The sequence below is a fragment of the Pipra filicauda genome, unplaced genomic scaffold, assembly GCF_003945595.2.
Source record: "Pipra filicauda isolate LSUMZ 115617 unplaced genomic scaffold, ASM394559v2 scaffold78_size3787270_pilon, whole genome shotgun sequence".
NCBI classification, from domain to species: Eukaryota; Metazoa; Chordata; class Aves; order Passeriformes; family Pipridae; genus Pipra; species Pipra filicauda.
In genome coordinates, this window is record NW_024104964.1 from 3,573,456 (window position 1) to 3,588,623 (window position 15,168).

Here is a 15,168-nt window from a genome sequence, read left to right on the forward strand (position 1 = left end):
TAAAAGCAAACCAAGGGCAGCCAGGGAATCTTTGGGTTTGAGGCTCTGGAACTGCTCAGAAGGCAGAGACAGGGAGTGAGGATTAGACAGGCAGCAAAATCCTCCAGCCCTTCCCCACCTCTGGTGAGCCCAAACCAGGAATTAGGGGTTTAACTGGTGTGTCACAACACCACAAAGACACTGTCTCCACTGATTCTTAACTTCCTAATTACCAAAAGCTCACTGCCAGCTGCCAGGGGAAGAGGACCCTCATCTGCTGATGCCAATGTCAGGATTAACACCAACCCTGGGCACACAAAGACTTGATCACAACTGAGCAGCTTTATCCTGACTCCAAGTGCAACTGTATTATTGAAAGTCCTTGTCAGATCTTAAACTTTTATTAAATCAATGTCAGATAAAACAGAAAGACAATGAAGGGGGGAGGGGGAAAGAGAAATCAGTTGTTCCACCACCTGATGATCATCCAGAAGAAGACAGAGTTAGTTTAGACCCAGTGCTTTCCCAGAGGGCTCAGTTTCTGCTCACCATCCCCAAACCTGCCAGATGCCACCGTGATCGTTAGCAGGGGAATGGGCACCTATTGAGCCAAAAGCAACATCAACACTGAAGCAGGCAAAAATACCTCCCCGGTGGGGAGCACCAAGGGCACGAGGAAACACCTTGGACAGCGCTTCAAATTTGCTCAGCTGCGCTGAGGCTCCAGCAGGAGCTGGCAAAATCCGTGAGGAACTAAAATTACAAGGGTCTGGAGCCTTTCTGTGGGGGTGCCACAGGATGCTTTGATCCCAGAAAAGCAAAGGGCACTGCACTGCAGTGACTGTGTTCAACGCAGAAAGATAAATTGAGAGGGGCTTGTATTTAATGCAGAGAAAAATTGAGAGGGGCTCGTGCACACTGATTGTTGGGAGATTTAACCGGGTCATTAACTCCAAGCACGAGTCCAGGCCAAGCAAAGCCAGCTCCTCTCCAGGTCCATGGCATCTGCTTGCTGCAGTGTTTGGGTTCCCACTCCAGAGGCAGCCGGGTTTGGGGGTGCAGGAGCTGGGCTCACTACCTGGAAGCAGCGAATGACCACGGGCAGCCCGTTGGGAGCATCTGAGTTGTGACACTCTCCATGGGGCTTTCTAAAGGCAAAGCTGTCTTCACCATCCTCTGCCACCTCCTCCTCCTCCTCCTCTCCCCAGGGCTGCCGGGGAGGCGCAGGGCTGGTGGGGGGCTCCAGCTCAGAGAGCTCCGAGTCCTTCTCCACATCCACACAAACCCCCTTTCCACATGTCAGGTCCTCCTTGCTGGTGGGGAGGCTGGGAGCTGCCTCCTCCTCCTTCTCCTCCTCCTCCTCGCTGCTTAGGGAGGAAGCACCAAAGTGCTGGCTGGGAGAAGGCTCTGAGGCAGGTGGCACTGGGGTCTCACTAAAAGCTACCGACTGCTTTGAGCCCTCCCATGCAAAGCCAGAGTAAACACTGCTCCTCTCTGGCACTGCAGCCACATCCTCTTGGGAGGAAAAGTCACTCATTTTCTAAAAAGAAACGGATACACAAAAAAGGCCAGAGAGAGAGAGAGAGAGAGAAAGAGAAGCGTTAGGGAGAGCAGGAGGGCAGGAGGCATCAAGGCAAAACATCGCTTTGTTATCAGGTATCATCCAGTAACACATGCAACAGTGGGGTTGGACACTGAAAAACCATGTGAGGTACCCAGTGCATTTACTGACACAGCCTTCCCGGTACATTAATAATCCACTCTTCTAAATTTTAAGGAATTAATATAAAAACAACTCCCTGCACCTAAAGGAAGAGCCCCCACTAAGCGCTTTTTACCCAGTTTGGAAACAGGAATAATTTCAGTGCAGCAGGTGGGGACTTGTGCACATCCAAAATTCCCATGTGCAACAAAACCCACCCAACTATCCCAAAACCTATCCTCCAATTCTGCTTTTAACTCACTGAAATACTTTATACAGTGTTTGAAGTTGCACACGGAGCGAAAAGAACAAGCCCAGAATTTCTGTGCCCGACAATCCACAGAACCTTGTGCTTTGCTCTTTCCCCATCCTGGGAATGCTCACCCCCCTCTGAGCACCCTCCTGGCTGCTGTAATTCCAGGATAACTGACACAATGTCCTTGTGGCACTGGGAAAACTGTTGTACGAATATCTACAAGTTAGGAATGGCTGAGAGAATCAGATTCCTGCTCCTGTTCAGCTCCTTAGCAAGGTCTCACCCAGGTCTTCTGGCACCTCTGGGAGCCCTCGAGCCAGGAGGGAACACCAGTGACAGAAAGCAAGAGTTAAAACAGGAACAAGACAATGTGCTGGAAATTGAGTTTCTCTCCTTATTGACATGGAAATTTGCCTCCAAGGAAAGGCAGAATTAGCAGTTACAGGCCCCACAATTTACAGGTGTTCGAGCTGTCACATCATCCAGAATCAGGGAACGAGAGGGAAAACCCCAAGGGACTATCTCTTTTCAGTAATTAACCTCGTGGTTGATTTCTGGTTACTTTGCACAGAAACAGCCACATATCTATTAATTGAAAAACAGGGATTAAATTCTCACAAAAACACGGTAAGTCCATTTTGCCAACTGTAATTCCAATTTTGGTGGTGGTGTTAAGACAAACGGAAACCGTTGCCTCACTTTCTAATAAGAAGATTCCCTGGGCAACCAAAAAACTGTAATCTGAGCTTAAATTGTGAGGTCTGAAGCCCGTGGGACATTTGGTACAGTGCATTTTTTACACACCAGAGGTTCTCACCCTGACTGACCTCATGTAATGGCACAACTCGATGGTAGGGTAAGACCAGGGGCTGCTTTATGCAGGAACAAATAGATGATTTTTTTTAGAGTCATTTCGAGAAATGACTCTTCCCTAACTCCTCATGGGTATTTTTCAGTTCTCTGCTCCTTTATGTTGCAGATGGATTAGCTGCAAGGATTTCTATCCATTAGGATTTCCAGTCTCTCGGGCTTCTCTTAAGTCCTTGGGATATTGCTGAGCAAAATGCACTTAACAGGAGTGAAGGGACAAGGAGCAGCACTGAGATGGTCAGGTCAGACTGTGCTCACAGTGGAGTGTTATTTCTGATCAAAATCCAGTTCCACAAGTCCTCTTCCAAAGGAATATTTGAGGGGAGACCTCATGGCAGGGGCTGCAGCTTCCTCCTGAGGGGCAGGGACTGAGCTCTGCTCTGGGGGAACAGGGACAGCACCCAGGGAATGGCTGGAGCTGTGTCAGGGCAGGCTCAGGTTGGATTTTAGGCAAAGGTTCTTCCCCCAGAGGCTGGTTGGGCACTGCCCAGGCTCCCCAGGGCAGTGGGCACAGCCCCAAGGCTGCCAGAGCTCCAGGAGGTTTGGACAATGCTCTCAGGGACAGGGTGGGATTGTTGGGGTGTCTGTGCAGGGCCTGGAGCTGGATGGATGATCCTTGTGGGTCCCTTCCAGCTCAGGATATTCCATGATTCTATATCCACCCTCATTTGCCCAACACAAGATACTCCACTGCAATATTCCACAAAACAGAACAGAAATGGGGTTATCAGCGTTGAACACCCATGCCTTAATCTTGTTTTAAAACCTGAATTTATACACTGCCAATATTATGATTTTCCCTTAATTATATATGCTAAACCTTGCAAATTACTCATGGGATCTTGAGAAGACACAGCACATCTTCTGAGGTTTAATGGAACATGCCTTAGGAGTGAGATTTCCTTACAAAACAGCTGGGGCACCACTCAACCAAGAGCAAGAATAACAGATAAAACAAAGCAGATTAACCAGCTACACAAACATTGAGCTATTTAAGAGACAAAACCCTGTATGCAGTCAAAACATCTTCCCAAATCCCTTTCACAGACAGAGAAAATAATTTGCATTTTGGAAGTATCTTGCATGACAGAGGCACAAAGGAAGGGAAAGCTGGAATGGAGCCTGTGCCAAGCATATCCTGGTACCAGTAGAGCCAAGTGCAGCAGCAAACATGCAGGCTGGAAAGACAGAATGAAATCCTGATAAGATCAACTGATCAGAAGCACTTTTTGCCTTGCCTTCCTATTCCACTGGTAAGAAGAGAGAGCAATGGAAAGGTATTTGTTTCCAGATAAAACTATCTCTATAAAACTCCCCCCTTGGGAATTTCAGCATCTGTTACAAATTCTGATCTTATCAAGATTTATTTCCAATTGCAAATGCAAAAGCATCCCTACGTTTAGGGCTCAGATTTGCAGAGTTCCAAGCTCTCCTTGAGACCCAGGAAACCTGAGAGGTGCCTGGGCTGCCAACTACTCATTTCCACGGACACAACCCCAAACCAGCAAGGCCTAAATCAAGCACAAAGCAGCCAAACACAGTGTAAATTAAATAAAGGACAGGATGCAATGCCCCAGAAGAAACAAACTGCCCCAGACACGAATGCAACTAAAGCACCACCCTCTAAATACAGACCTTTGTGCACCTGAGGACTCAGCTGAAGCGTTGCAGTGTAAAGTGCCACACAATAATTCAGACTGGGGATAAATTAATAACAGGCTTAATTACATGGTTGATATCAGTGGCCAAAAGGATTTGGGGGTTTTTTTAAAGTGTTTTAGTATAAATTTGCCTGTATTTTTTCAAGAACCTGCTGTTTTGCATCAGGATCTATTTGTATGAACCAACTGCCCTGAGCTGTTGGAGTGGGTGTTGCTTTCATGCTGCTGCCTCTCTCTGTAGAATATTCCATTATTCTCATCCCAAACCACACTCTTATCCTGCAGGAGACTTAAGGGGTGCTAAAGTGGTGCCAGCTGCCAGTTACTAAAGATATTTTATAAAAATTAATAAGCCCATGAAGTTACAGTGCTCACTAACTCCTTACAACCACGGCATGACACACTAGAAATCCCAGCTGGTCAGTACTTCCCAATCCTGTTCTTTTCCAGCGTGGCAATGGAATTGTGAAGGCTGTTATTAGGTTATCCCCAAACACGGATCCACAGAAGCTCACAGGCTCAGAGTGACCATCTAGGGATGCACAAGGAGATGATGTTGCTTTGGCAGCAAACCACACTCACCAGAGAACGCTCCCAGATCAACTGATGCTCAATCTCACAGCTGGCAAAGCACTTGGGTAAAAAGTATTATAAAGCAGAAAACAAGAGAGCCTTATTTTACAGTACCTGCCATTGCCTTACAGAACTGCTTTGCCTTAAAGATAGAAGTTAAAAAAGGTTTAGAAGCTGTTCAACACACCCTGGCATTGAAAAGGACAGACATTACCTATGGATTTGTGGACTTGGATGGATCTTTTTAATTGCCATTGATCTGATCACATCCTGACCAGCCTAGTCAGACAACAGAAGGATAAAAGAGATTTTGACCAAAATTAAAAGTAATGCTAGAAAAGACACAATGTGCTAGAAGCTTCAAAATTCAAGTCCTGAGCAAGAATTCAGGATATTACACAACATACAGCAACCACCTCCAACCACTGCATTGAGGACTGGGCAACATGAAACCACATCAAGATCAACACTTAAATTATCAAAATAAGGTGGTTGGGCAATACAATTCCTTGTTGGGCAATATGATTCCTCTGTCCACCCATCCCAGGTCCTCTTCCCATCCCTTTTGTGGGGGATGAGCGGCTTCTTATTCCAAATTCCCTCTGCAGAGAACAGACCAGTGGCACTGCAAGAGCTGCCTCTGGCAAAGAAGAGATAGCACATCAGAGTTTATAACTGATATCAATTTTGTTCTGCTGCTTTTTGCTCCCCTCGTTTCATAAATGAAGTTAAAGCTCTGCTCTGGTGCCAGGCTCGTCCCAGGGAGCAGCAGCACCAGCAGCCAGATCTGCCTTCCTGGGATCCCTTGTGACAGCACAGGATCAGCCAAATGGTTTATCCAGAATAAATAATCTCACCAAAGAGAAGCTGGCAGTTAGAATCAAAAATTACTCTTGATACAGTCTCTGAACACAACCTGAGCTTCAACCAGCCAAAACCCAACCAGAGGCTCGTGTCGTATCATGGAGCAGACAAATGGTGGTTCATTAAGAACGTGGCTTCTTCACTTACAAAACCCAAAAGGAGCATTTTTGTCCTCAGACAGAGGCTCTCGCAGCTGAGTTGTGCAGGATCTGCATCGCCTCTGCCCTCAGAACAACTTTCTGCAATTGCTTTTTCCTACCATTCAGTCTCTGAAGCGAAGAGGGAGAAGGTGTTAGTGTGACATCAAGCATTTGGTAGAGGGCTGAACATTCTGACCTCTCTGCAAACAAAGCCTGTCTTAAACCAAGCTGGATTTAATCCTCAGCCAAGTTATTCCAGTCAGTTTAAAAGCTCAGAGCTGTGTGTCCTCTCTCCCCAAGAGCATTAAACCCACACCCAAGAGTGTCCAGTTGACCCAACACTCTGCAAGCCACCAGCAGTGACCCAAGGTCTGATGGCTTCTGGTTTGAGAAAGGAATACAGAGGGTTAGTCCAAGCAATTAATTAACACAGGTTGTTAACACAGCTTTTTTTGTTAATAAGCAGTGGAAAGGAGGATGTGATTTGCAACAACATTTATTAATGATAAATGTACATATTTACAAAGGAAAATCTGAGAAAAAATACAAAACCGAAAAAGTGTTCCGAAAGAGAGCATTTTAGGTAAAAAAGAAAGTGTTTTTAGTCCCCACAAACTGACCCAACACCACTATGTACCACTGATAGAAGATCCCAAAGGGGCCCAAAGCAAGGCCAGCCCTTCCCTCCAGCCTCACAAACCACAACGGACACAAACAGGGACACGAGAGGAACCACCACTGACAGGTTCTCTCCAGTGTCACCCACTATCAAGTACAGACCAGAGAGTTCCTGCATGAATCCATAATCCTTTTTTGGGGCTGAATTTACCCAGAAAGCTTCCTTCCTCATTCTGTAGGTCAGAACAGGCGCCATCAACTCACGACCAGAAAAAAGAAAACCCAACAAAGTGGAATAATTCTCAGAGCGACAAATTACTGACACTGATGTGAAGTGAAAGACACTTTGCCCACAACCATCAGGAGTTGGACTCTGTGTTCCTTATGGGTCCCTTCCAACTCAGGATATTCCATGATTTTATGATAACCTTCCCAGGAGCCCCGTGGTACAGACACAGCAAGGCCAGCCCAGCCTCTTTCCTCCAAACACAAACTACTCCCTTGGTGCCACGTTGAGGAAATCCACTTCTCCTTGTTACTTCAGGAGGGAAACAGGGAATACCTACTCTTTGGGGTCACCACTGCACAAACTGCAAGGGAGGGGAGCTGGTCTTGGCTGAACTCCATGCCCTGACCTGCCCATGGAGAGTCCTCAGCTCATCTTCTACTGACCCCCCAAGAGAGGCAGCACGTGGCAGGAGAAGCAGCCAACACCTTCATTTATCTGCTCACTTTCAACAGTGGGAAAGAAAAAAGGGATGTTGTTTTGCAGCAGTGAACACCTCGAGCATCAGCACATGCAGAGCCCGACACCCAGCACGGCCTCGGAGCTGAATCCGAGTTCCAAGCCACCAGCAGCACTTTGCTGCTTAAAATTACTGATGCTCACCTTTTCCTAAAGCAGGAAAGCACAAGAGATTCATGTATGTTTTAGGTGGTGTTCAGAAGAGATGGAACCAGGGTAAGAAGATTCAGAAAGTGAGTGTGGAGCCAACCACACCAATCACGATGGAGCCCCAACAGCTCCTAAGGGGATCCCACACACGAGCACCAAAGAGCTGAGTGACCACACCACAAAACACTGGGAAAGCCTAATTAACATCAGAACTGCTGTCAGACTTATTCTGGTGTGCCAGAGTCACCAAAATGTCATTTTCTGCAGCAGGCCACATTGAAAAATCAGGATTTCTCATGCCAGCTGGGAGGAGGTTACGCACTGCAGACAATTCCAGGATCCTGGAAGGATCTAGGAAGGGATAACTCAGTTCTCCATCCCTCACAGCCTGGCATGGGTGTGTGAATCCCTGTCAATGGGTGCCAGTGTCAGGGCAGGCAGCCAGGGATTGCCAGTGTTCCCAGCAAGTTTGTTCCTGAGGAAAACAGGGAGTGGTACAGAGTTGGTTCCTTTACAAAACCCCTGAGACCTCTGCTCTTAAACAGCACTAGAGTCAATGAGCTCTCCCTGTGCTCAAGGATGACAGCAGGCATCCCAAAAGCCCTCCTCTGAGGGCTGAGTCCTGCATGGACACCAAGGGAAAAGGGTGAAACCACAGCACCAAGGTGTAAGAGACACGGAATGTGCACAAACGGGAGAGAGAACGAGCAGGAACGAGACCTTACACGGAATGCCATGGACTGTCACTCCCTTTGCCTTACAAGCAAACAGGAAAAAAAGCAGAGGAGGGACTGGAAAAGGGGCTGGAGCCCAGAGGGCACATCCCTGTGGCATCAGATGGATGAGGTTTCTGTTCCTGATAAGCTACAGGAATTCTCTGTCAGGAGGGCTCATACCCACCTGGAGGAATATAACTGGCCTCTAAACTGCCAGAGAAACAAAAAGCATTTGTTCAATTTCTTTATACTCTGCAGTGATAACTGGTATACAAATCCCAAAAATGTTCCTGAGTGTTCTCAGAGTGTAAAGTTTCCAAGCTTTTTTGCTGATGACAACCAGCCTCAAGATTAAAAAAGAGAGAGAAAGAGACCGTTTGAATTAAAGAATTACAGAATTGAGCTGAAGTGGCAGAGCCCACCTCTCATCCCTCTGGGATGAGACACCCTGAGTACTCTGGTCAGATATTGCTCTGGGCAAAGAGTTTTAAACTTCAGGTCCTTTGGAATTGGGTGACAGAGCTACAGAAACCATGGCTTTGCCAAAGCCACCCATGTGGCTTCCAAGTCCTTGTCAAGGAACCAAAAAGACACACACAGGAACCTCAGCTGTGCATTCCAAGAGGGATCCCGAGCAATGGCTTTGGGAAGGGAGCACCTGTTGTGTTTAAGCCGCTCTTCTCCAGGAAATATGGACAGAAAATGAACAAAGAGACACCCACACAACTCCCATCCCTTCCCTCCCCAGCCAGGTTGGGGAGAGCAAACAGTCCCTGTTTTTCATCATGTCTGTTCCAATTTTGGGAAGGAGATGCAGGCAGGGAATCCCAGCCAGAAGCATCCCCCTGGCCTCTTCCATCCTGCATCTTCTGCACGTGGCACCTCAACATCTCTTTCCACCTCTCCTCTCCAGGGCCCACTTTTGTCTTCCTAAATTCCACCCCAAACTCGCTGGAGTTCAAGTGCATTCCAAGGGATGCTCCAAGGATGCAGGGACACAGCCTGCTGACACTTTCCTTCACCTGGACACCTGGACAACAACCCTCTGACTCCTACGCTTCCAAGCACTGAAGGAGGAAGACTGTGTATTAAAGGCAGTGTATTAAAAAGGGAAGAATCTTTTCCAATGAAAAATCAGCATCCTCACAAAACAAAGTCCTAAAGGCACAAACCGGTGAACTAATCGGAGCAGGGTACAAGAGGAACTGGAAAGATTCCTGTGGGACTAAAACAAAGAGTTTCACTACCAACCTAAGTTTCTGAGACAGCATTTAGAGCCTCAACCTGTACACTGAAAGCAAGAGGTGGCTCGAGTGGTCCGTGACACACCACGGACCCTCTGACCAGACAGCACATGCCATGTTTGCCTTATTCCTGCAAGCTTATCTGCTTCCTAAATAACACTGTTCACATGGATACAGATCTAGAAAGGGTTATAAATACATGTATTTATATATATTCACACATTTTAGTCCCTGTAATAAAGGTCTGCTCCTTTCTCTCCCGTGCTGCTGGAGCAGCTGCCACCACTGGTGGCACTGGGGGCTGTTCCCAGAGTAACTGTGTCCAGCCCAATCCTCCAGCAGCTGCAGGAAAACACGGATTAGTGCTGAAAGGAGACACGGGGGGCTCAGCTCAGCCCCATCTTTACTATTTACAGAAAAGAAACCCCTCAGACACAAAGTCCCACCTTCCCTCCAGCTCACAAAGCAGCTCTGCTCAGCCCAGCTGGGCTGGAGCCTGCACAGCTCAGCCAGGAGAACTGGGATAAACGGGAGCATCATCCAGACATTTACACTGTAGGCAGTAAACAACAAGCAGCATGCAAGGGTTTGGGTAAAGAAGTCAAAAACAATCGAGGGCTTTAACATTTAGAAGTGTGTCCCGATGTGGCCAAGCCAACATGGCAACAGAGGGGATGTTAAAACAGCAGGTGACTCCAGCCCTGTGACCTCAGCAAACACGAGTCCGTTAGTTCCACACAAATGAAACAAAACACATCCCGAGTGCACCGAGACCATCAGATTCCAAGAAATGATTAATCTAGGTTGACAATTAATATCTCCTTGCAATGGGTTTTCTCCTGTAACACTGCGTATTTTCTTGGACACGTGAATAGGGGTGGAGAGGGAAGCCGGGATGCTTTGCCAAAGGCTTCACCCACTGGGAAAAGAAAAGCTGCCTGTCCCTGTCCCTGAGTCATCACCAACAGCAGTGAGAACCAGTACTTTGTATTGAAATGCCAATCTGAGTTTCCTAGGAAAGGGGTGATTATGGATTAGATTCTGATATTCTTCCCAGAGATTCAACCTCCTGTTGGCCAGAGAGGTTGTGGACTCCCCATCCCTGGAAGTGTCCAAGGCCAGGTTGGACAGGGCTTGGAGCAACCTGGGCTAGTGGAAGGTGTCCCTGTTCCTGGCAGGGGGTTGGAATGAGATGGGCTTTAAGGTCCCTTCCAACCCAAACCATTCCAGGATTCCATAATTCAGCAGATTACTGCCAAGCCTCTTTTGGACCAGTATCAAAGGTTCTCCAGTTTTTGAACATCTTACATTAAAAAAACAACAAGTTTTAAAGCAATTTTCCAGCAATTCCTACGTGAAGTCTACAGGGGCTCAGGAAGCCAGCGACTCCTCCCATCATTTCCTCTCCCCGCCTGCTCTCTCACAGCAATCAGGAACAGGGTTCAAAGAATTTGCTTTTGCACAGTAGGAAACTTCAGAAGGGACCTGGCAATCCCAGACCACTCCTGCCAGGTCCCATCCCAGCCACACAAGGACACACAGAGGGATTTAACAGGACGGTCGCGGGATGTCCCTCCCCGGGACAGCCAACTAGAGAGATCAAAGACCAGGACAAGGAAGATGCAGCAGAGGCTACGGCCAAGAAATTCAGGAGCTTTGGTCTTGAGGTTTCAACACGACCCTGTTGCCACTCAGAGAAAGAGCAGCCACCAAACAGTCAGTGCTACAACGAGGAGAAAGGACATCATAAAGGGAATACGTGGAGAAGGAAAAATGCTAGAGTACAGCTGACACTTTTTGAGTGCTTTCTGCTCTTCAGGAATTGCAATTGAAACCTTTGGAAGAGTTTCTTCACTTGCTGGCCGGGGAAAGGCTGTCTCAGTAGGTATCTGCTGCTTTTTTAATTTGTCTTCATCCTGTACTAACAGAGGACGTTCCCGTTTCTGCTTTCGTGGTAGAAGATCAAGAAAGACAGAGAGAGATGAACAAAAATGACAGATGGAAAGTGCCCAAAAGTGACACTTGGAGGTGTGCAAAGCATTAGGACAGCTCTTCTCAACGTAAAATAAACTGCCCTGGGGAGCAGAGCAGCCGGTGGCCTGGGCCACACGAGCCTTGGAGCTACAGAACCACGTCCTCCCTGCAGAGCTGATCAACATCTGCATCGGGGTTGTGGTGGTTTTGTGCCTGCCCTGCCAGGAAAGCAGGTGCTCAAAACCTCCTGGAGTGTTTTGGAATTGGAATGGTTGAGAAAAAAGCTGGAGGCATTAGAAACAGGAATGGTGCAGTACAAAAGGTGGTCTCTGACAGCTTCCTAATCTACCCTTAAAACCAGCGTCTGGCAAATGCCATGGAACAGCCAGACTGCAGAGCAGATACAAAAGGCTTTTCCAAAGTTCTGACCAGAGGATCAAAACACTGATTGGTCTGAAAATTCTACTGGAACAAGTGTAAAATTGCTATTCTCAGAAATGCCACGTGTGGAACGGGCAGGATGGCAGTGGGAGCACTGCAAGCTCCTGGAATTTTGCTCCGTGTTTTAGCACTTTTGTTTCTGGAGTCTGAGGAACGTTAAAAACCCGGAATGAGTAAATCAGCACACAGGACCATGCAAAGCCTCCAGCACTTCTGCTGAAGAAAGAAAAGATTGTGGGAATGTTGCTGTGCAGTAACTCTCCATCCCTTTAGTTTGGCAGCCCTGGGCAAATCCAGGTGTACTTAGGAGAGGAAAAACTTGGCTCTAAGCTCCCTCAGCTGAGCCAACCTCCTCTGGTCAGTGCGGTATTTTGGGACTGGTTCTTTGCACACCCCTAAGTGGTGAGAATTGGGGAGAAAGTAGCTGGGAGACTGGGCAGCAAAAGAAAATATAAAATGCCGGAGTAACATGATTGTTAAAACAACAAAGAAACGGAAAGAAAGACAACATAAAAAGAACAGGGAACAGTTAAACTTTCAGAATTGCTTTTCTCGCCGAATACACGGTTATATCGTTCATGCAGCTTTTTCGAACCAGCCATGCACCAAAATAAGCAAAAACTGAAAGCTGCAAAAGCTGCAGCAAGAGCCAAAGACCTCTGGGTGTGAGTTATGAAACTACTTCATGTAGCCAAAAGAAAAAATGTTATCCAGCAGCTGCTGTCGAGTTTTTGCTCGGTGCCATTGCAATAGCAAGTCTGGTTCAGAAGCACAGATCAGAGCAGCAGCTTTACCTCAAGCCCACCAACCTGTCTCTCAGAAGATAGGACAGTGACTTTCTTGACCTGGACACACAAAGCGTGTTAGGGTTCAGTTGTCTCGTAATAAAACATTCAGGAACAGCAGAAAAGCAGCCCCTGGCAAAAAACCCTTTGGCCACTAGGGCAGGGTGAAGGCACCACTTTGCACGGTGAATTATCATCCTTAAATTACCATTGTGATTTGTCAACCTTAAATTACCATCATGATTTGCCATCCTTCAACAGGTGCAGGTGAAGGAAAACACCCTCCCTGGTCAGTGTCTGGTGAAGATGCATTTCTGGAAGTTCCCAGAATGTGTCCACCTCCACCTCAGAGCAAGATCATTCTGGAGAGGGTCAGACTAAGAGGGACCTTCCAGAAATGCAAATCCAGGGACACTAAAGACCCACTGTGGCTTTAGATGGGACAAGCTCACACCATCCAGCACCTCACAATATGGTCACCTTGTCAGAAATTCTCCATAATAACCAAGAATATAATTCTTGAACTGCAGTTGTGGGGCTTGAGAGCCCCTGCTCTGTCCCACCCACACCCCAAATACCACGTGGCACCGTGGGCAGAGCTCTGCTGCCCAAATTCCTGTGGGTTTAAACTGAGCAAAGTCTATCCATGTGTTAAACAGGGTAATCCCAAGGACAGTTTGCCCAGAGAAGCTGTGGCTGCCCCATCCCTGGAAGTGTCCAAGGCCACGTTGGATGGGGCTTGGAGCAACCTGGGCTGGTGGAAGGTGTCCCAGGGCAGGGAGTGGAACGAGATGGGCTTTAAGGTCCTTCCCAACCCAAACCACTTTGTGATTCTACAGCAACCAACCCCGACTAAGTTCAATTTGGGGATTTCATTTTTCCTAAGCTGTCCTGGGTTTTCTCTACACTTTGAGGAGCTTGCAGTAAACTTGGTGTTAAACCTCTTGTAGGTGTTACAGTGCTCCATCCACTGCAAGACTATTTACTGACTAATGAGTGTTTCCCTTGCACTGCTTTGAAGATAAAATACAGGTTTATCTGCAGGGCTGTGGGCAGGAAGGAGAGAAGCTGGGCTTAAACCAGGAGAGAGTCTCCAACTGCCACCACTGCAGCCAGGATGCAATTTTTCTGTTGTAATAAAAAATTGCATTTACTACTGAGTGAGAGAGTAATCAGAGACTGATTACCACGGGTGCTAACTACAGTTTTACTCACAAGCTCCAAACCTGAGTTAGGCACCACCAATGTGACACAGAGAAGGTGTCTCTGAGCCAAGAAGAAACCAGTTGGTGACAGATCTCTGCTGTTCCAACTGGGTTTCTTTGAAAAATTACCTTTTTTAAGGAAATGAGCAGAGAAACTGGGTGTATGTGGCTACTAACACACAGGCCCTGTTCCTGGAAGGAGGAAGGTTCCCATCATGTATGAACAGCCCTGCTGAGGAGTCTTCCTGAAGCCTCCACAGCAGATCAGCATCTGGAATTCCTAATGCAAGTCTAAACCCCAAGGAGAAACTGGAGAATAAAGTGATTTCGGAAAAATTATCCCATCCTAGTGCTTCTGCACTGGGTTGCAATATTATCACTGAAGTAATAATTCTCTTAATTTAAGAGTTTAGGTGGGTTTTGTCCAACATTTTGGGGAGATGGGAAGTGCTCTCTAACATCACAGTGACAGCAACACCAGGAAAAGCAGCCCCAAAAGCAGGTGAGGAATCCCTACGTCCTCCCCTACCAAAACAAAACTCGCATTTTTATGACGCCTCCGACTTCAGCTCTCTCAGGGACCATCCCACATGCTAAAAGGCCACCCCTTGGAACACCACCACGGCCCCAAGGTACTCACTCCATCCGCTCCCGTGGGGATCTGCCCGTTGACGTTGAGGGTCCGGAAAGGGGAGTGGGTGGACAGACGTTTGTCCCACTCGCTCGGCCGCGGCTCCGGGACGGACTCCATGAAGTTCTTCTTCAGCTCGCTGATGTTGGCATGGTGCTTCTTGATTTCCTCCTGGGGCTTATCTAGATCCTACCAGCAAAAGGGACAGGATGAGTGAAGGGGTGCAGGGAGGAGCTGGGACTGCCTAGGCTGGGCTTAGCAAAGCTGCGCTCAGCGGGGCCGAACCTCCCGAGTGCTGCTCACACTGCAAACACACCAAGGGAGCGTCCTCTCTCCTCTCTCCTCTCGGATTAATCACGGTCTCCTCCAGGAGAATCTCCACCAAAGCAGTGACAGGTCACCTGGAATCTCATGGATTTTCCCCATATGGGTTGTTTTTTTTTTGTAGAGTTGCCAGACTCTGTTTGTTCAGGTTATTTTTTAAATCGGGTAGGTTTGCTTTCTTTTCCCTCTGCAAGCCTGAATATTCCCAGGTATCAATACAATTAATGTTCAATAACACGTTTTCCTAATTTTTTTTTTTTTGCTCTCTTCATACCTATTTCTCTTTAATC

At 47.4% G+C, this 15,168-nt stretch overlaps 1 protein-coding gene across 13 annotated transcripts in view; it reads right to left on the minus strand.

Annotated features, from left to right (window-relative positions):
- Positions 1–15,168, minus strand: part of EPB41 (erythrocyte membrane protein band 4.1) — an 83,061-nt gene that overhangs the window by 5,492 nt on the left and 62,401 nt on the right. For 5 of the 13 annotated variants that reach the window (XM_039389990.1, XM_039389994.1, XM_039389997.1 and 2 more), the window contains 3 exons: positions 14,564–14,743; positions 12,743–12,778; positions 11,684–12,365 (listed from right to left, as the gene is read on the minus strand). In XM_039389990.1, the coding sequence (XP_039245924.1) occupies positions 12,237–12,365; positions 12,743–12,778; positions 14,564–14,743 (345 nt within the window). In that variant the 3' untranslated portion in view covers positions 11,684–12,236. Of the gene's footprint in view, positions 1–11,683; positions 12,366–12,727; positions 12,779–14,563; positions 14,744–15,168 lie in introns of those variants that run through there. The other 8 variants (XM_039389985.1, XM_039389986.1, XM_039389987.1 and 5 more) reach the window with 4 other exon arrangements.